The sequence below is a fragment of the Pelobates fuscus genome, chromosome 6 (genome assembly GCF_036172605.1).
Source record: "Pelobates fuscus isolate aPelFus1 chromosome 6, aPelFus1.pri, whole genome shotgun sequence".
NCBI classification, from domain to species: Eukaryota; Metazoa; Chordata; class Amphibia; order Anura; family Pelobatidae; genus Pelobates; species Pelobates fuscus.
In genome coordinates, this window is record NC_086322.1 from 234,823,596 (window position 1) to 234,844,020 (window position 20,425).

Sequence of the window (20,425 nt, forward strand, 5' to 3'; positions counted from 1 at the left end):
CTCCCTTTAGTACAGAGGTCCTTAAACTTTTTAAACAGGGGGTCTGTTCATAGTCCCTCAGACATTGTTGGGGGCCAGACTATAGTTTGACTTTTTTTTTTTCAACAAATTCCTATACATAGTGAAACAGACACATAGACATATACAGACACACAGGGCCGGATTAAGAGCACAGTGGGCCTGGTGCTGACAATTATGGTGGGCCTAATTACGGAATCTTATCGACCAAAAACACTAAAACAGTCATACCTCCCAAGTGTCATGTATCTGATGGAGATGTTGTTGGAGGGAAACTCAAAGGATACAGCTATACGAAAACACATACATTAGAGTGCTAATCTCTCTTTAATTTATGCTTTTCATCAAGTAAATCCATACCCCCTAACAGCAGTGTCCAGTGAAGCAGGAAGTCAATGGACAGGGTAAAAGGGTGTGTCACTGGCGCGAATCACGTGACCAGACCTGTCAAAAGGGGGTGAACATGCCCAAAAACGGGGCATGTTTGTCCAAAGAATTGGAATGTCAGCCTGGCATGAATGCATGTCAGGCTGCCAGCCAATCCTGCAGGCTGTCCAACTAAGGGCATACTATGCAGGCAGCACCCTGAGCTTGACATAAATGTGTCTAATGATGCACTCACTCCATGCTTTCTAAGGACTGTCCCCTAGCACTCGCTGGTCCACTCGTCTCCTTACCTTCTGACTAGCAGGTAGAAGTTCCTGGTATATAGTCTGAAACAGAGAAAAGGTGTATGTAGTGAGTATAGAAGAAAGGGAACATGCCACAGTGTTAGAGAGACCAACCTATTACCTAAACATTACCTAAACTAATTTTATTGTCAGCCAGTCCACACAAGTGTGTTGCCATACATACCTCTTAAGCTTCCATACTTAAAGGGACACTGTAGTCACCAGAACAACTACAGCTTATTGTATTTGTTCTGGTAAGTAGAATCATTCCATTCAGGCTTTTTACAGTAAACACTGTCTTTTCAGAGAAAATAACTCCTTTGGCTGCTCCTTAGATGGCTGCTAGAGGTGCTTCCTGGGGCAGTACTGCCTAGTGTGCAGCACTGCCATTCAGTGTCTCCACCCTCTGCATGCAGACACTGAACTTTCCTCATAGAGATGCATTGATTCAATTTATCTTTATGAGGAGATGCTGATTGGCCAGGGCTATGTTGGACTTGTGCTGGCTCTGCCCCTGATCTGCCTAGTTGACAGTCTCAGCCAATCCTATGGGGAAGTATTGTAAATTGCTCAGAACACCACTTCTGATGATGTCAGCAGACAGTCAGTTCAGAGGCAGAGCCAGCAGCTGCCGACTTGAATACAAGTAAGATTTTACTATATTTAGGGAGGCACGAAGGGTGGCCAGGGTGGTGGTTTTAACACAATAGGGTCAGAAATACATGATTGTATAGTGTTCCTTTAAGCAAGAGTATGTAAAGAGTAGTTAAAGTTGCCACCTTTCTTGGAAAAAAAATACCAGCCTTAATCATTTGTATAATTAATAAGTTATGCATGTCATCACATGATGTACATCACAAGGAGTGACATCAGAGAAAATTCTGTAAAATCACCAACAAACTACTCACAGTTTGATTCTGCTGTATAGATGGATTTCTCCCAGTGTCTCCCTGTCTCCCAGTGTCTGTCTCGCAAGTCACCCACTGTCTCAGTGTCCCTATGTATCACAGGGTCAGTGTCCCCATATCGCCCAGTCCCCTAGTCTCCCAGTGTCTCAGTTTCCCCATTTCTCCCAGTGTCTCAGTGTGTCCCCATGTCACTAGGATACTGGGGACACAGTGAGACATGGGGACACTGAGAGACATGGGGACACGGAGACATTTAGGGAAACTGGGAGAAATGGGGACACTGAGACACTAGGGACACAGACACTGGGAGACATGGGGACACTGAAACATTTGAGGACACTAAGACACTAGGGACACAGAGACATGGGAACACAGACACTGGGAGACTAGGGGACACTGGCTGGGAGACAGACACTTGGGGACACTGGGAGACATGGGGAAAGTTGTGGACATAGACATGGGGACACTGGGACATATAGGGACACTGGGAGACATAGGGACACTAGTCACATTGAGACACTAGGAACACAGACACTGGGAGGCATGGGGACACTGAAACATTTGGGGACACTGGGGACACAGAGATATGGGAACACAGAGACACTGGAAGACTAGGGGACACTGACTGGGAGACCAACACTTGGGGACACTGGGAGACATGGGGACAGTTGTGGACATAGACACGGGGACACTGGGACATATAGGGACACTGGGACACATGGGGACACTAGGCACACTGAGAGACATGGGACACAGACACTGGGAGACTTGCGGACACTAGGGACACTGGCTGGGGGACATGGGGACACTGGGAGACATGGGGACATAGTGTCTCCGTGTCCCAATGTCTCAGTGTCTCCCAATGTCCCTATGTCTCACAGCATCCCCATGTGTCTCAGCATCCCCATGTGTCCCAGTGTCCCCATGTTTTCCACTGTCCCCAAGTGTCTCAGTGTTCCCAGGTCTCCCAGTGTCTGTGTCCCCATGTGTCCTAGTGTCTCAGTGTCCCCTAGTGTATGTGTCCCCATGTGTCCCCTAGTGTCTGTGTCCTCTAGTGTCTGTGTCCCCATGTGTCCTAGTGTCTCAGTGTCCCCTAGTGTCTGTGTCCCCATGTGTCCCCTAGTGTCTGTGTCCCTTAGTGTCTCAGTGTCCCCTAGTGTCTCCATATGTCCCCTAGTGTCTCAGTGTCCCCATGTGTCTCAGTGTCCCCATGTGTCTCAGTGTCCCCATGTGTCCCCTAGTGTCTCAGTGTCCCCATGTGTCCCTGCTGCCTCCCCCCCCATCCCTCACTTATCTGAGCTGTAGAGCTGCTGTCTGGACTCTGTGCTGTGTTGCTGCTCCCCCACGGATCAGTGAGTAGTAGAGAGAGGCAGGGATATGCTGTAACTTCCTATCCCTGCATCTCTCCACAAACAGTGACCCCTACTGGCTGGTGCTGGTATTGCAGAGTAATCTCCAGAGTAATCTTTATGCTGAGAAAAATACCTGCATTTATATTGCCGGTATTACTGCAATACCAGCACGGCCAGGCAGCCTAAAATACCGGCTGTGCCAGTAAAATACCAGTCAGGTGGCAAACCTAAGAGTAGTGTGTAAAAAAAAAAAAAAAAAAATTAACATTTTTTTTTTTTTTTTTTTTTTTTTAAATGGGCCTATTCCATGGGCCTGGGCCTGGAGCTGCAGCTCCATCAGCCCCTATGTTAATCCGGCCCTGCAGACACACATACACATACTAACATACTTACAGACACAAACACGCATAAGGACATACATACACACATACATACTGACAGACATACATACTACACACTGACATACATAGACAGACATAGATATACATACTGACATACATACATATACATACAAACAAACACATACATACTGACATACATACACACACTGACATACACACACACACAGACATACATACACACATACTGAAATACATACATACAGACATACAAACACATACTGACATACATACACAGACATACATACTGAAATACATACACACAGCCATACATACGAACACTGACATACATACAGATAGAGAGACCAGACAGACAGACACATACTGACATACATACACAGACAGACAGAGACATATACATACTGACAAATACATACACACACACACAGACATACATACTGGCAAACTGAAATACATACATACACACACACACACATACTAAAATACATACACATACATACTGAAATACATACATACATACATACATACACATACTGACATGCATACATACAGATACACATACTGACAAACACAGACATACATACATACATACATACATACATACACATACTGACATGCATACATACAGATACACATACTGACAAACACACAGACAGATACATAATGACATACATACATACACACACACATACTGACATACTGAAATACATACATACACACATACTGACATACATACACTCATACACATACATACACACACACACACATACTGACATACTGAAATACATACATACACACATACTGACATACATACACTCATACACACAGACAGATACATACTGGCATACATACACACAGACAGATACATACTGACATACATACACACACACACATACTGACATACTGAAATACATACATACACACATACTGACATACATACACTCATACACACAGTGTCAGTATGTATATCTATGTCTGTCTATCTATGTCAGTGTGTAGTATGTATGTCTGTCAGTATGTATGTGTGTATGTATGTCCTTATGTGTGTTTGTGTCTGTAAGTATGTTAGTATGTGTATGTGTGTCTGTATATGTCTATGTGTCTGTTTCACTATGTATAGGAATTTGTTTAAAAATACTGACATACATACATACACACTCACAGACATACATACTGGCATACTGAAATGAACAGATCATCATCAAGCCCACAGATAACGGCGGGAGCTTGGTGGTGATGGATACAACAAAATATGTGGCGGAGTGCAATAGACAGTTAGAGGACCATGAGGTATATGAAAGACTAAGGGAAGATCCATTAGGAGACATAAGAAAGACCCTGGTCCAGATATTGGACAAAGGTAAATTGGAGGGCATCCTTACTAAAAAAGAATATGACTTTTTAAATATTAAATCTCCCAGAACTCCGGTCTTCTATGTCCTCCCGAAAATCCATAAGAGCCTTGAAGACCCTCCGGGTAGACCCATAGTGTCGGGCATTATGTCGATCTCTTACAATGTGTCTAAATATATAGACACATTTTTACAACCTATTGTTTCTTTAACTAAATCCTATCTAAAGGACACTATGGATGTACTTGAAATGGTGAAAGGTTTCATATGGAAAGAAGACTACCTCTTAATTAATTGCGATGTCTCTTCACTTTATAGCTGCATTCCACACGATAAGGGTTGTGTGGTGGTCAAACACTTTTTTTATTGAAGGACCAGTATCTACCTTCCCCCCCAGGTGGACTTCCTGTTATAATGTATACGGTGGTCTCTCCATAACAATTATTTTTGGTTTGACTCGTCCTTTTTGTTTTTGCAATTACGAGGAACGGCGATGGGCAGCACATATGTACCCAGCTACGCCATCCCGTTCATGGCCCATTGGGAAGAAACTTTTATATATGGGAACCATGGCTGGGGTGCGCATGTGCTTGCCTATCGCCGTTACATATATGATATGTTTTTAATATGGAAAGGCACTGAGGAAAATTTAATGCACTATTTTAATTTTCTTAATGACAATGACTGGGGAATTCAATTAACTCATAAAATCAGCCCCTAAGTGATTTATTTTTTAGATCTTAATAATATATAGCAGGAGAAACACTAAAAACCAAACCAATAGTGGCCATTATTCGCCTTGGCTCAACAGTATCCCTAAGGGACAACTGTTGAGGCTGAGACGGAACTGCACAGAAGATAGCACGTTTCAGATACAGGCTTAAGAATTGCTTAACAAGTTTAGGGGGAAGGAATACCCAGCAGACATTTTAAATAGAACTTGGCAAGAGGTTGAAAAGATAACACACTAGCCCCTGCAGGGCTGAATATTGTCTTCAACCTCTTCAGATTTACTAAATAAACCCCCAAACTACAAAAGGGATCCCCCAAAGGACTTAATGGTTTTTAATTATAATACTGAACATAGGGCGATAAAGCGTATAATCAACAAATCCTGGCATATCCTTAAAATAGACAATGACCTGGGTGACACACTGCCGGAGAAGCCAAACATTACTTTTAGGAGAGCACCCAATTTTAAGAACTCATTGGTTAGAAGTTATTTGAAGAAAAAAAAACACCACTTACCAGCAATTCTTTGGGGGATCTAAGAGGCTTCCATAAATGCAGAACATGTTTAGGTTGCAGGAACACACATCAAACTGACAAAATATCAGTTAAAATAAGAAAAGAATATGATATGAGAGAACATATTACATGCTGGAGCAATAATGTAATATATTTATTACAATGTCCCTGCAAACTTCAATATATAGGAAGAACTACACGTCCACTCCACGTAAGAATACGGGAAACGTGTATAATATACGCAAAGGGGTTACAAGCCACAGTGTTTCAAATCATTTTAAGCAGGTACACAATCCAAGACCCTTCAGGTCTCTCCTTTATGGGTATTAAAAGAGTATTCAAAGACTGGAGAGGATGGGACTTCATTAGGAAAATTGGGCAAGAGGAGATGAGATGGGTGTTTTATATGGACACACTAGCCCCTGCAGGGCTGAATATTGACTTCGACCTCTTCAATTTCCTTTGATTATGCTTTTACTCCCTTTTCTAGACATTTTTAATTATATTTTTTATTTTATTCTATATTTTTAATTGTAAAAATGTGTCATACTATCTGGAAATATCAGCCTATCATGAGCGGGGGCACTTTGCTTTTAAGAACAATATTTTTATACAATTTTTTTTTATCAACCTTATAGGACTTTTCCCCCTTTGTTTTTGCCCCCTATCAACAGAAATGTCAATTATGGGAAATATTATCATGTGCACTTTAGCACATAGTAACATTCTGGGTTTTACTTCATTCATGTATTGTCTTCTGATTGATGAAATGTGTTTAGGAGACATGCCCCATAGGGAAGAGTGGACACAATCTCTACCTCATTTCTACATATATGTATTTTGCCCAAAGAGGTACAACATTATGTTTACTATAGTGAACCTGACCATATTGTAAGGTTCCATTGATGGGCACTGCCTCTATTTCATTTGCACTTATATGTTGAAAAAGCTGTGAACTGCCACATTTAGGCGATATACCCCGAGCACTTTACATTTCTTATTAGCAGTTCTGATATTCTTGGTTGATTACATCACTTGTATAGTTCTCTAATCTCCAGTATAATTCTTGTTTTGTATTGAAATAACTGCAACATAATGGTTTTAATATGCCGAGTTTGCTAATGGACTATGACCACTCAATATGCGGATGGTACTTAAAAGATGTTAAGAGTCGACGTCGCTCACGCTTGAGAAAGCCCCGAGAGGCTGGGCGAAACGCGTTGCGTGGACTGGAACCTGGAAGTACCTCTGCTGAGAGGGAGAGCCGGCGGCAAGCCAGGATACAGAGTGGAGTAGACGGTTTATCCTTTTCATTACCTGGACTTACTGGACTCCAACTTTGATAACAGCAGCAGTGGCTTTTTTTACACATTGTTTTTAAGATTTGTTTCAATAAAACTAAATACTTTTTTACTTTTACACCTGACCGGTTAAAGAGTGAGTGCTTTCAGCATACTACAAGTTGGATCCTACGACCACAAGGGGCTGATCCTCCTGGGGCCTGATAGTCTGGAGTACTTCAACCACTCCACAATTGTGAGTTTTTATTTTTCCTCAATTTTATTGATGGCCACTTCCTCCCAGCAGTACTTTGTGGCTGCACATTTTTAAAGGGGCCTGGTCGCGCTATTGCACGGCCGCATCGCTGACCGGGCGCCTGAAGATATAGGGCCCATCGGATGGCCCTGAGTGCTTGGGCCGGGTTCAGGACCCTGGCAGGCCGTACCCAGCCCGCGGGTTCGTAGTTTGAGGATCTCTGCTTTAGCATGTAAACTCATTGAGCAGGGCCCTCAACCCCTCTGTTCCTGAGCGTCCACTTGTCTGGTTACAATTACGTGTCTGTTAGTCCACCCATTGTACAGTGCTATGGAATTTGCTGGCGCTATATAAAAAAATAATATGGTTCTGTAGTGATTATGGTACTTAGAATGTTTCTTTAACAGCTAGTGTGTATGTGTGGGGCATTAAAATAAAGTATCTTTGTATTAATCCTACATTTCATAATTTCCCCACATACTGCTGTGTAGTCAACAGTCTCCACAGATACTCTAGTGCAGGGGTAGGCAACCTACGGCACTAGTGCCATGCACGGCACTCGAGGTGTCTTTGCACGGCACTCAAGGCTGCTAGAGCCAAACAGGCTCTGGCCTATCAGGAGTCCCAGTAAAACTTCAGATATCTGCTAATCCGAAAAGGTGGTGAAGGACAATCCTCAATTTATGCATTGCGGCACATAGAGGTAGTGATCTCAGATCACCTCCTCCCAGCACTTGTGAATAGGAATCCACACTGTAGTAGAGCAGCTCGCAGTTGCTGCTGCAGCTCCTGTCCTTGACATGTACCTGGCCGGCCTGGTCCCTACTGGAAGCCACCCACACTGCTAGATATACACAGAAATGCAGAATAACCCTCCCCTGATACAAATAATATGGACAGCCCACACACAAACATGCACACAATCCACACAAATGAAACACCACTAACAATCCAAATACATGCACACAACCCCACATGCAATACCCCAAACAGCCCCCACACACTGTGACATATCCATCCACACACACAATTCCACAAGCAGCCCCCATACACAGCTCACATTCATATGTATCATACACAATACCATAAACTACTCATGAACATATACAATATAATAGCTCATATACGCAGGGCCGTCTTTAACGCGGGGCAAACTGGCCAGCTGCACCGTGAGCCCTGCTGGCCTAAACTATTTCTAACCCTCTGGCCGGTAATCCGCACACTAAGGAGGCCCACCGGGTGGCCCATGCACAAAGGACCACCCGGTGGGCTTCTGTCAGCAGGGACCCGGTCGCACGCTGAGGCACTTTAACAGCGCGAGCGGGCCCCTTGCTTTTCGGCAGCAGGCTGGGAGGAAGTGACGGCCCCGCATCACTTCCTCCCACAAAGAGAGGAGCGCGCGGGTAAAAAGAGTAGGCAGATTGGAGGGGGGCTGGTCGAGAGCGCTAGACCCCAACTTTCAACACCTTTAGGCGACCAGCAGGAAAGGTAGGAAACTGGAGGGTGGGTTTTAAAGTGTATGTCTGTCAGTCTTTGTGTGTCAGTATGTCTTTGTGTGTCAGTATGTCTTTGTGTGTCAGTATATCTGTGTGTCAGCATGTCTGTATTTCAGTATGTGTCAGTATGTCTTTGTGTACGTCAGTATGTGTGTCAGTATGTCTGTGTGTGTGTGTCAGTATGTTTGTATGTCAGCATGTCTGTGTGTGTGTCAGTATATCTGTGTGTGTGTGTCAGTATGTCTGTGTGTGTGTGTGTGTGTGTGTGTATATATGTGCATACATCTCAGCATTCACACACTAACACTACACACAAATACACCCCTGCATTCAAATTTCAACACTACGTACAAACACATGTCTGTGTTACACACCCAAATTATATGTAAATACACCCCTGCATTCAAAAACCAACACTACACAAATACATGCTTGCAATCACACCAACACCACATACAAACACATTCCATAAAAAAACCTGTTTACATTTAAACACACAAAAACTGCTTAGTGCTAAATACAGACCTGCAAACATGGGTAAATGGTAGAGCCCCAGGTGTCAATGCATTCTGGAGTTGCACGACAGATCCCCACCTTTTAATCACCCGTGCAACAGGGAGACCCCCAAAAATTCTTGCACCTCTCTACTTTAGGTCCGACACTGCGTTGAGGTGGAGGACGTGATTGCATGCCTGCGGAGGGGGGACAGGTTCCAGGGGGCCCCAAGCAAATGCTTTGCCGAGGGTCCAGTCACTATTAAAGACGGCCCTGCATATACGCACAAATACAACGATAAAAAGCAATTACAGTAAAAATAACACAAGCAGAATACGGCAGCATACACACCTTTAAAAAAAAAAAAAAAAATAGGACCGGCACGCTCGGGACGTCACAATCCTATATCGGCACAGTGCTGCTAAAAGGTTGCCTACCCCTGCTCTAGTGTTTTGTATGTTGTAGCAATTAGTAGACTACAATGGCAACTCAGCCTAGATCAATGTAACCATTATTATAATCACCAAAACAACCTAATTCAGTGGTTTTCATGTATAAATCATGCCCCTGCAGTATAACTTCTCAGTTCTCTGCCACTTAGGAGTTTAATCACTTTGTTCATGCAGTCCTAGGCAGACCTCTGTCTGTGTATGTGACATACACAGTCTCTCCATATATTTTTCAAAGACAGATCTAATGTTTAAATGTTGTTTTTTGCACAGTCTGTTTATATTAGAACTTAGCTCCTGTTTTATTAATGGCATGCTAGAGCCTGCAGAAGTGTCCTACATGTGATTACAGTTAAATTTACAGGGTAGGAGAGGAAAAACGTCTATAGTAAACATAATGTGCTGTCACATCTGATTGAAAAACTTTTTTTTTTAATGCTGGCTGTGTGAGTCGCGGCCCGGGGAGGTGTGACTAGGGCTGCATTAACAGAAAGAAAAGTGATGTAACTCCTAAGTGGCAGATAACTGAGCAGTGAGATTGCAGTGGCATGCTCTATACACACAAACTGCTTTTATTAAGCTAAAGTAGTTTTTGTGCTTAGAGTATCAAGTTAATGTTTTTCTGCTTATATTAAAGGAACATTTCCAGAAACTGGAAGATGAAAATGCGATGTTGCAGGAAAAGCTAAATAAGCAGGTATGGAAGCAAATTATCGTATTTACTAAATTTGGATACAGAATTAGTGTTTTTTTTTTTTTTATAAATTTGATTTTGATCTACCTTCACTAAATGCCCACTGTAATATTTGTTCTCTGTGTAGATATGTAGAGAGGAGGAAATTAACAGACAATTGAAAGAAGCTCAAAAGGCATTGTCCATTTTGGAAAATAAAACAGATCAACAGAAAGTAAGTTTTGAAGGCGGTGAAGAATCAATTTTAGAGGATCTAAGAAATGTAATTCAGACCTGACTTGGTACCAAATTGGTCTCAGGGACATAGGACAACTGCTTTGTTTTAGTAACCCAGATCAACAGCTAAAACTTATTAACTTGAGTTGCAACATATAGGCTTATTTGAAGAATTTTTCACAGAGACATTTTGATCTTAAATGTGTATTTCGTATGTCTCCACTGCTGTCCATTTAGTGAAATGCCACTTAAACGTAATTAATTTAAAAAAAAAAATTACACTCAATAGCTTTCTTTTGTAACGAGGGAGACAACCTAAATAAAATTTAAACAGATTGCTTTATTATTCAGTATTACATAATGTAATAGTTCTTATACACCAAACACTTTTTCAAGGCTGCTTTCTCAGTAGTCTTCTTCATTTAGGTTGTTTGTCTCTTGTGTAGATACAGTTCAAGGCCTTAATCCAAATAATAATGATACACAATCATGATTGCAACATATGCCAAATAGCAAATTCAATTTTGGTAGCCAAGCATACTGTAATTGGATGTGTCTACAACGTAAACTATGGATGTCAGATCACCATTTTTCTGCATGATGCATATCCATTCTACAAGCTGCTGGACAATACACAAATATATTGTCTGGAGCATTTCAGAAATCATTTGCTGCCCGTATGAAGTCAAGCAATCAATCAATCACATAACATAACCAATTCCAAGATTTTACTATTTACATGACTTAAAGTCATGATTTTATTAAAGACACGGAGGCGAGTATATATGCAATCTCTTTCTTATTTATTCCCTCACAGCAAGAAAAGTTGAGAGAAAAAGTTGCTCCTCCTCTTTCTGTCTGCGACCTTCCATAGAACGAAATAACATCCAATAACATCCAATCAGCCAATAACTAAATTATCCGTATCCACCATTTAGGCTGCAAAGAAAAACAGGTGGTAAAACCTTATCTTTCAACTATTTGTATATCCTTGAACACTATAATCATACATCCAAGTATTCTTAACCAACACTCCTTATCTTACCTTAATTAAACCATGTCGTATGAGACTTACCGTAGTTCTCGAATCGTAAATGTATTACTGTATCACCCTTTCGCGGGTGGGCGGGAGGGAATTATACTCGCCTCCGTGTCTTTCATAAAATCATGACTTTACGTCATGTAAATAGTAAAATCTTGGAATTTTATTATAGACACGGAGGCTCGTATGTATGCAATTTCAAAGCTGATCAATAATCCTTGAAGAAAAGTGTTCGATAGGGCGACAATAAAAATCCCTAAATGTAGACTCATTAGACCAATCGGCCGCTTTCAGGATATCCTGTAAACGACAACCTATCGTTGAAGCTTTGGAGGCCTTCGCCCCTCGTACCGAATGAGGTGAAAAACTCGATACATCAATCCCTGCTGTTGAAAGCATCCATCTTGCCCAGCATGCCAATGTGGAGATGAGACTGGGATGTGTGGTTTCCGAAGGGAAACAAATAATGCGCCTTCCTGTGGAGACCGAAGGGGAGCCGTGTAGTCCAGATATGCCTTCAGACATAGTACTGGGCACAGATTAGGTTTGCTAGGAAATCCTGGATAGAATACTTGTTTAGTTGATGTCTTGGTTCTTTGTGAAATGTTGAATAACACTCTGCCCAATTGAAAGGTGATGGCGTTCCAGTCCAGGGCCCTGACATCTGAGACCCGTTTACATGCAATTAAACAAAGGAGGATGAGTAATTTTGCCGAACGTTTCTGAAGAGAGAGCTCTTGATTCGTCGGCCACGTGTCCAAGAAATTGAGGACTATGTTGACATCCCAGAAGGCTGAATACCTGGCAATTGGAGATCTCGACAGTCTAATCCCTTTAATGAGTCAGCAAGTCAAGGGGTAGTTTCCTGCTGTATTTCCCGTAAACCCCTGATGGCCTGCTGCTATAGCCGATCTGATCGTACGATATGCTTTTCCTGCTTCAAACATAGATGTGAGGAAATGTAATATCTTACTCAGAGGGGCAGATATGGGATCCACTTCCCTTGCCAAGCACCAGCTAGACCATGATCTCCATGCTGAATGGTAAGCGTTTCTAGTGCCTGGTGCCCACGCCTCTGCCAAAAGTCTGAGAGTTGACTGTGGAACATCAGTGATGGTCCAGGGTCCCCTGAAAGGAGCCAAGCTATGAGGCGTAACAGATCTCTGTCCACTAAGTCGTGCGAGTTCCCATCCGGCTCGGTCAGCAACTCCGGCAGGTTCGGGAGCAATCGTGGGAAATCCAATGACATCTCCAGCAGTCTGGGGAACCACGCCTGTGTCCGCCATAACGGGGTAACCAATACCAAGCAACCTTTGTACCGTCTGAGATGGATGAGAGTCCGCGGTATGAGGTTGAACGATGGGAATGCATAATGCCTTGTCTGTGGCCACACTTGTATGAATGCATCGGTCGCTAGAGCTGCTGGGTCTGATCTCCAGCTGTAAAATCTCGGAAGTTGCGTGTTCAACTGAGAAGCAAAGAGGTCGATGTCCAGTGGACCCCACAGCGCTTGCAGTTGAAGGAAAGTCTGTCTGCACAGTTTCCAATCTCTCGAGTCCCTGAGGTATCTGGAGTTCCAATCTGCCGTGGAATTGTCTAGCCCCGGAATGTGTTCTGCAATCACGGAGATGTTGTTGCGGAGACAGAAGTGCCAAAACTCTTTGGTGAGGAGGGCCAGATATGCGTCTCGCAGGTCTAACTTGACCATCCAGTCCGCTGGTAGAAGTAAATCTCTGAGGCAGTTAATGCCCTCCTTTTTGAAGTGTCTGTATTGAAGGAACGCATTTAACTGGCAAAGATTTATTACTGGGCGTACTCCGCCCCATTCCTTTGGCACTAGGAACAGAGTGCTTGTGAATCCCTGCTGGTTTAACGGGATCTCTTGGATCGCATTCTAGGTGACCAGATCTGAAATCTCTAGGGTAATCAGTATAGCCTGATCGTGGGGGAACGATAGTTCTCTTGGGGCCATGTGCTGTATGGGAGTGGCTACTAGATCTAATTGGTAACCCTGTACTGTCTGAAGAACCCACCGGTCTGATGTAATCATGTGCCATACATGGGTAAAGCTGGCCAATCTTCCACCCACCTTTATCTGGGGGGGGAGGAGTAATAAGTACACTTACCATAAGGCCGTCGTCCCGATGCAGTTCCTCTCGATATACGTGGTTGCCATGGTCTTCTTCTGGATGGGAAGAACGGGGATGGCCTGTATTCCGGTATGTATCTCGAAACTTGGTAGGAACCTCTGGGGGCTCTAAATTGTCCCCGATAGCCTCAGCCGGGTGGGCGGCTCCTGGATCTCCCGGCCCCTCCAAAAACCTTGGGTGCGAACACCCGCTTTAGATTGGCTTGCGCCTTGTCAATAGCCGTAAACGTTTTTACATACGTACCCAGATCTCTTACAAACGAGTCTCCACTCGACCCAAGTGCCGTGGAGGTCAGATCCTCCTGGGGTTCAAAATCAAAAGGAGGCGTAGTCATCATAGGAGGCGTAGTCAGGGGTGTCGGAAACCTCTTCCTCCTCACTCCGGTCGGAGTCCGACCAATCTTCCAGGGCACGTGCCCGCTTCCACGATCTGACCGCTTTTGCCCGGCCAGAGGCTCTCTTGCGCGGCTGTAACGCGCCATCAGTGATCGCCAAGGGCGGATCAGTCACAATAGGCATAGCCTTATCAGTGGAGTGGGAGCTGAGGTGCTTAGTTTTATTTTTTGCTTTGCAGGTCACAGAGTCCGCGGTGGCAGGTGGAGTATGCACCACGGAGGTGGCCTGGTGTGCGCTATGGGCACAGAGCTTGCGTAAGTGTCTGGGAGAATGAAGCGGACATAGCCCCCATGGCGGAGGCCAGCGCTTTATTTATGGACATAGTCATGGTAGTGTCCAGGATAGTCTGGAACTCATCAGAGGCTATTAAGGCCGTGTCATCAGCTGTGGGGGGTTGGAACGGGTCCACGCTGGGTAACCCAGACCCCTCTACATTATCATTCCTGGACTGCATATTGGTATTAGTCAGGAGGAGAGACAAGCTGTAAGGGGAAACAGCTGAAAAGCAGCTAACAGCTGTTAAGAAAACAACTGACAGAGGAATTAAATAAATAGGGTTGAGTAACCCACACAACAGAAAACTAATTGTACTGAATACTGATTAAACACTGATAAATAATGATCAAATAATGATTAAATAATGATAAATCAATCAATCTGGTGTATACCCTGCCTGAGGAGCCTGGAGCCGTCAGCCAGCGATGGAAGGAGAGAGACCATACAGAGGTTTCCCGCCTATGCGCTCTTTCAGCACAGAAAGCGCGCCAACTGCAGTATCTGGCTCCTCCCCCCAAAATGGCCCCCCTCTCTGCGCCCGCGGCCGTTGACAGCATGGGAGGCTCTCCCATGGGAGGGGGAACCACCGGCTCCTGAATGCGGTCGGAAGCCACGAGGCAGGGAGGGATGAAAGGGAGACAGGTATAAGGTAAACCCCAGGGGTTCCCCCAAATCACCGGTATCTCGGTGAGGGTGGTCTGGATATACACCATGCACAGAACAAGCGGCAAAAGAGTAAACTAAACTTCAATAAAATACAATATATAATTATAAAGTACAGTGAAGGAAATTGTGTACTTATCTCTGAGGGAGCAGCAAGAAAGAGGAGGAGCAACAGATGACAGCTTCCTTTCATATGGACACTGTGACATTATTGGCTGCCACTGTTCCTATGCAGATTTAAATGTTAATGCTTAAAGTTTTTTCGTTTTTCTCTCAACTTTTCTTGCTGATGAGGGAATAAATAAGAAAGAGATTGCATATATAGTCGCCTCCGTGTCTATAATAAAATCATAATTCCTTAGAGATATCAGCCCTGAGTAATCTATTACTTTTACATTAGGAGTATATTAATTCAACATTCTGGCAATCTGCCCTTTGACCCTGGCAGTATCAGACATTCCCTACATCCATCTTTTATTTACTCCATCACATGTTTTAGGGGCTCATCTTGTTTGTTATGAATGATTGTTTTACAGTATAAGAGATGGGAATTGGGGGTACACCAGGAACAAGCATTTCTAAGCAGTGGTGCTGTCTTAGCTAACAAATGTGAGGATTCAGTTCCACCATATGACCATATCGTGTTAAGCAATGACAGAACTACTACAGTCGTCACTCCAGGAGGCCTGTCCGCCCTGACAACCCCTGCGACTGTGTGCCACCCAAAGGTGGAGGGCCCCAAGAGGAGCCTTTTGATAGGGGGCCCTCAATGTGGCCATCTGGCCACCTTAGGGCCAGTGCAAGGAGTTTTGGGTGCACAGGCAAAGATGCATTTTGGCTCACCCCCCTTTTGTTTCCTCTTTTAAATGTCTTACCCCCTTTAGTGTATTTTATCTCCTATTTTTCCCCATTGTGTGTCTTACACCTGCCTTGTGTATCTCTTACAAGCCCCCTTTGTGTGTCTTACTCCCCCAGCCCCTGTGTGTCTCCTTCTCTCCCACCCCTTTGTGTCTTTTACTCTTCCCACATCCTTTGTGTTTTTCTTTCACCGCCAACAAATCTGTCTGCCCCTAGCCCCTCTGTATGTCTTTTTTTCCCTTCTCCAGCCCCTCTTTCTCCCCCCCAGGTACCACTTTGCGTATTTCTCACCCCCAGGCTCATCTGTGTGTCTTTCTCCCTCCTCATGTCCCTCTCTGTCTCATCCTCCCCATGCTCAGGCCCCCCTGTGTGCCACTCTCCCCTCCATGTCCCTTAGTGTTCATCTCCCTTCCCCTTCCGTCCTCTCCAATTCCTTTCCTGTCTGTTAGCGTTCCTCTCTCCTCCCTGTCGATTAGCTTTCCTCTCCCGCCCCCTCCATGCCACTTAGTGTTCCTTTCCTGTCCCTTAGTGTTCCTCTCTCCTCCCTTCCTTGCCCCTTAGTGTTTCTCTCCCCTCCCTTACCTGTCCCTTAGTGGTCCTCTCCCCCCTCCACTTAGTAGTCCTCCCCCCCTCTTCCCTGGTGTGCCTCCTACCTCTCTTGTATCGTAGCTGAGCGGACCATGGTAGAGGAGCTTCTATTTACTGTACAGGGCCGGTCTGACAGGAAGTCCTCTCTCTCATTGAGCACTTCCTGTCAGTCCGGCCGGGTACAGGAAACGGAAGATCCTGTACTGCAGTTTCCTCCGCTCGTCCACTCTACACTGAGTGACTGGCAGAAGGGAGCGCTGTGCGCTTTCTTCCTGCTGTTCACTCGACTCTTGCACCCCCAGAGCCAGTGCGCCCTAAGACGGCCACCTGTGCTGCCTTATGGACGTGCCGGCCCTCCCCCGATGTGCCGTTTATTCAGTAAGGCAGAGTAGGCACCTGCTTACCCCACATGACAGGCCTACTCTGCCGATATATGCCAGACCAGGGGGTGGGGGGGGGGGGGGGGGGGAGAAATGAGGCAGGCACCTGGCGTCAGCGGTGAGGGAGGCTGATCTTGCAGTTACTCTCTCCTCCCTCGGGTGCCTTCTGTGATGCTGTAAACCGATTATAATTTCAGCCCCAGCATACTAAACAGCGCTTATGACAAATCATGGCTTGAACTATCTTGCTTTGCATGTACTGCGTCTATCTCATATATTAGTTTCCCCTTTTACGTTGCATTACTGAAATAAATTAACTTTTGCACGATATTCTAATTTTTCGAGTATCAACTGTAAGCCAATTCCACAATGTTTTCACCTAGAGATGTGCTCTAAAACCAGAAAAAAACAACACACTGCGAGTGGTAAGTTCTGATCAGAAAACAAAAACAGTACAGAATAGCAAATGTCTTGCAGACTAATACAACTCATTTGCTGACATTGGTCGATTGATAAGGTGGCGTAATCGGTGTGGCGACTGGTGTGCATGATGTCCCAGAGATAAAAGAATGTTTGTCCTTCTGCAGCATTGTATTTTAAACCTGGAAGAAGAAGTAAAAGGTCTTGAATGTAAGAATTCCCTACTAGATGTCGAAATTTCTCAGCTGAAGGAAGTACAGAAGGTAATGTGTGATGGTTCAAAGTTAGACATGTCAACATTTTGGAAATTGAGTAGGACAATCTAGGCATAGACCTATCTATGAGAAATATACAACACAAAATTGCATGTCAGGGAACAGACATGGCCATGGATTACTACTGTCTAGATGCTAATGCTCCTCTAACCAACACTTTCATGGATGTAATAATCATGCCAAGCCACATTTATGCAAAGACTCACATATACGCACACAGTACCATAGTGTAGGAGAAAATATTAACAGGGTTATAAACTAAAGTAAGAATTGTTGGGAATTCAAAGTGAATTTCAAATTTAAGGCCAAACTGGAATAATTGTTAAAGTCGGCTACGCTTACAGTTCAGCTACTGTGGCCTTAAATTTGAAATCTACCAGACTACTCTGGTGAGATGGTATCTGGGAATGCATATGAGAGCATTTACAATAATGCATCTTGTCGCTAGGCCACATTTCTTGTACATCTTGTGCAAAGCAGCTTGCTAATACACAGAAATGTACCAGTAGGAATATCAGTGCCTCAATAAGTACACTACGAAAACTGTACCTGTCAGATTTGTCCTGTTTTGTTTTTGTTTGGGAATCAAAAATTGTGACATATTCCACAGAAGGCTAATTCAACTGACATAAAAAGGCAGAGTTCCATTTGCACATTTTAATTGTCTTTTGCTTCATACATTTGAGAAAATATATTTTCATTAGCACAGGAATCAATAATCTTGTATGTTTTCACTCAAAGGGACACAATAATCACTAGAGCTATTGTATTTATTCTGGTGAGTAGAATCATTCCCTTCAGGCTTTTTGCTGTAAACACTGTTTGTTTCAGAGAAAATGCAGTGTTTGCATTACAGCTTAGGGTTACCTCCACTGGCCACTTTTCAGATGGCTGCTAGAGGTGCTTTCTGGGGCAGTGCTACACAGTGTGACTAACATTCAGTGTCTCCACCCTCTGCATGGAGATGCTGAACTTTCCTCATAGAGATGCATTGAATCAGTACATCTCTATGAGGAGATGCTGCATAGGCGTGCGCAGCCTATTGCATTAGGGTGTGCACCCTAAAGCACAAGCACACGCCGCGTATATATATGTATTATTATGTATGTATGTATGTATATATATGTGCATATATATATATATATATATATATATACACACACACATACACTGCTGTGTGTGTGTGTGCTGTGTTAGGGCGCTGTTAGTGTGCTATGTGGGTGAGGGTGTTTGTATGTGCGCACTTGTGAGGGTGCAGTTAATGTACTGTGTGTAAAGGTTGCTGTTTGTGTGTGTGTGCGCTTGTGAGGATGCTGTTAATGTACTGTGTGTGAGGGTGCTGTTTGTGTGTGAGGGTACTGGTAGTGTACTGTGTGTGTGTTTGTTAGGGTGCTGTTTGTGTTTGTGAGGGTACTGTTAGTGTGCTGTGCGTGTGTGAGGTTGCTGTTTGTGTGCTGTGTGTGAGGGTGCTGTTTGTGTGCTGTGTGTAAAGGTGCTGTGTGTGTTTGTGAGGGTGCTGTGAGTGCTGTATGTGTGTTGGTGCTGTATGTGTGTAGGTGCTGTGTATGTCTGTTGGTGCTGTATGTGTGTGGGTGCTGTATGTGTGTATGTGTGTGGGTGCTGTATGTGTGTTGGTGCTGTGTATGTCTGTGGGTGCTGTATGTGTGTGGGTGATTGTGGGGGGTGGAGGTGGGGGTACATTACTTAATATCCCCCCTCCCTTCTTACTTTATGTAGCGAGGGGGGATTATTGTTCTTTGCTGCCTTCCCTGGTGGTCCAGTGGAGGTGGGGCAGATTGCTTAATATCCCCCCTCCCTTCTTACATTATGCCTGGGAGGGGGGATCATTTCTGCTGCTGCCATCCCTGGTGGTCCAGTGGAGAGTGAACTCTAGCCTGCGGGGCTAGAGTTCACTCTCGCGCGATCTGAGCGTTTCCGCGGCAACGCTCAGATCTCGCGAGAGGAACCCGGCAGAGCTGCTGGCAATAGCTCCCCGGGTCCTCTCCTGCCTCCCTCCCTGCCTGTGGTTCGGTGGGGAGGGAGACTGAGAGCAGAGCCGGTGCTCAGATAGCACCGGCTCTGCATGAGCAGACAGGGGAGATCCTGAGATCTCCCCTGCCAGTATCACTCCATAGGCGTGCCGCGGGGATTAGGGTGTGCCCAGGCACACCCGGCACACCCTATGCGCACGCCTATGAGATGCTGATTGGCCAGGGCTGTGTTTGGCTTGTGCTGGCTATGCCTCCTTGACAAGCTCAACCAATCCAATGGAAAAGCATTGTGATTGTCTCAGAACAACATTTCTGATTATGTCAGCCAAGCAGGCAGATCAGGGGCAGAGCCAGCAGCTGCAGACTTGAACAAAGGTAAGAGTTTACTATATTTAGTGAAGCAATGGTGAACAAGGGCCTTTAGGGTCAGGAATACATATTTCTGTTCATGACCCTATAGTGTTCCTTTAATCGCTTTTATTGATTTTCCACTGGAATGCAAGGAGCAGACACTGTGTCTTTCGCACTGTGTCTGACCGCACAATTAAAAAAAACAGGAATGGTTTCTTCTACATGACTATTCAATGCCCGAT

At 44.5% G+C, this 20,425-nt stretch overlaps 1 protein-coding gene across 4 annotated transcripts in view; it reads left to right on the plus strand.

Moving 5' to 3' along the window:
* The window catches only part of CALCOCO2 (calcium binding and coiled-coil domain 2), a 161,882-nt gene that overhangs the window by 135,829 nt on the left and 5,628 nt on the right, over positions 1 to 20,425 (plus strand). For all 4 annotated transcript variants that reach the window (XM_063458883.1, XM_063458886.1, XM_063458885.1 and 1 more), the window contains 3 exons: positions 10,522 to 10,581; positions 10,706 to 10,792; positions 17,734 to 17,829. In XM_063458883.1, coding sequence (XP_063314953.1) covers positions 10,522 to 10,581; positions 10,706 to 10,792; positions 17,734 to 17,829 — 243 coding nt within the window. The remainder of the gene's footprint in view (positions 1 to 10,521; positions 10,582 to 10,705; positions 10,793 to 17,733; positions 17,830 to 20,425) is intronic.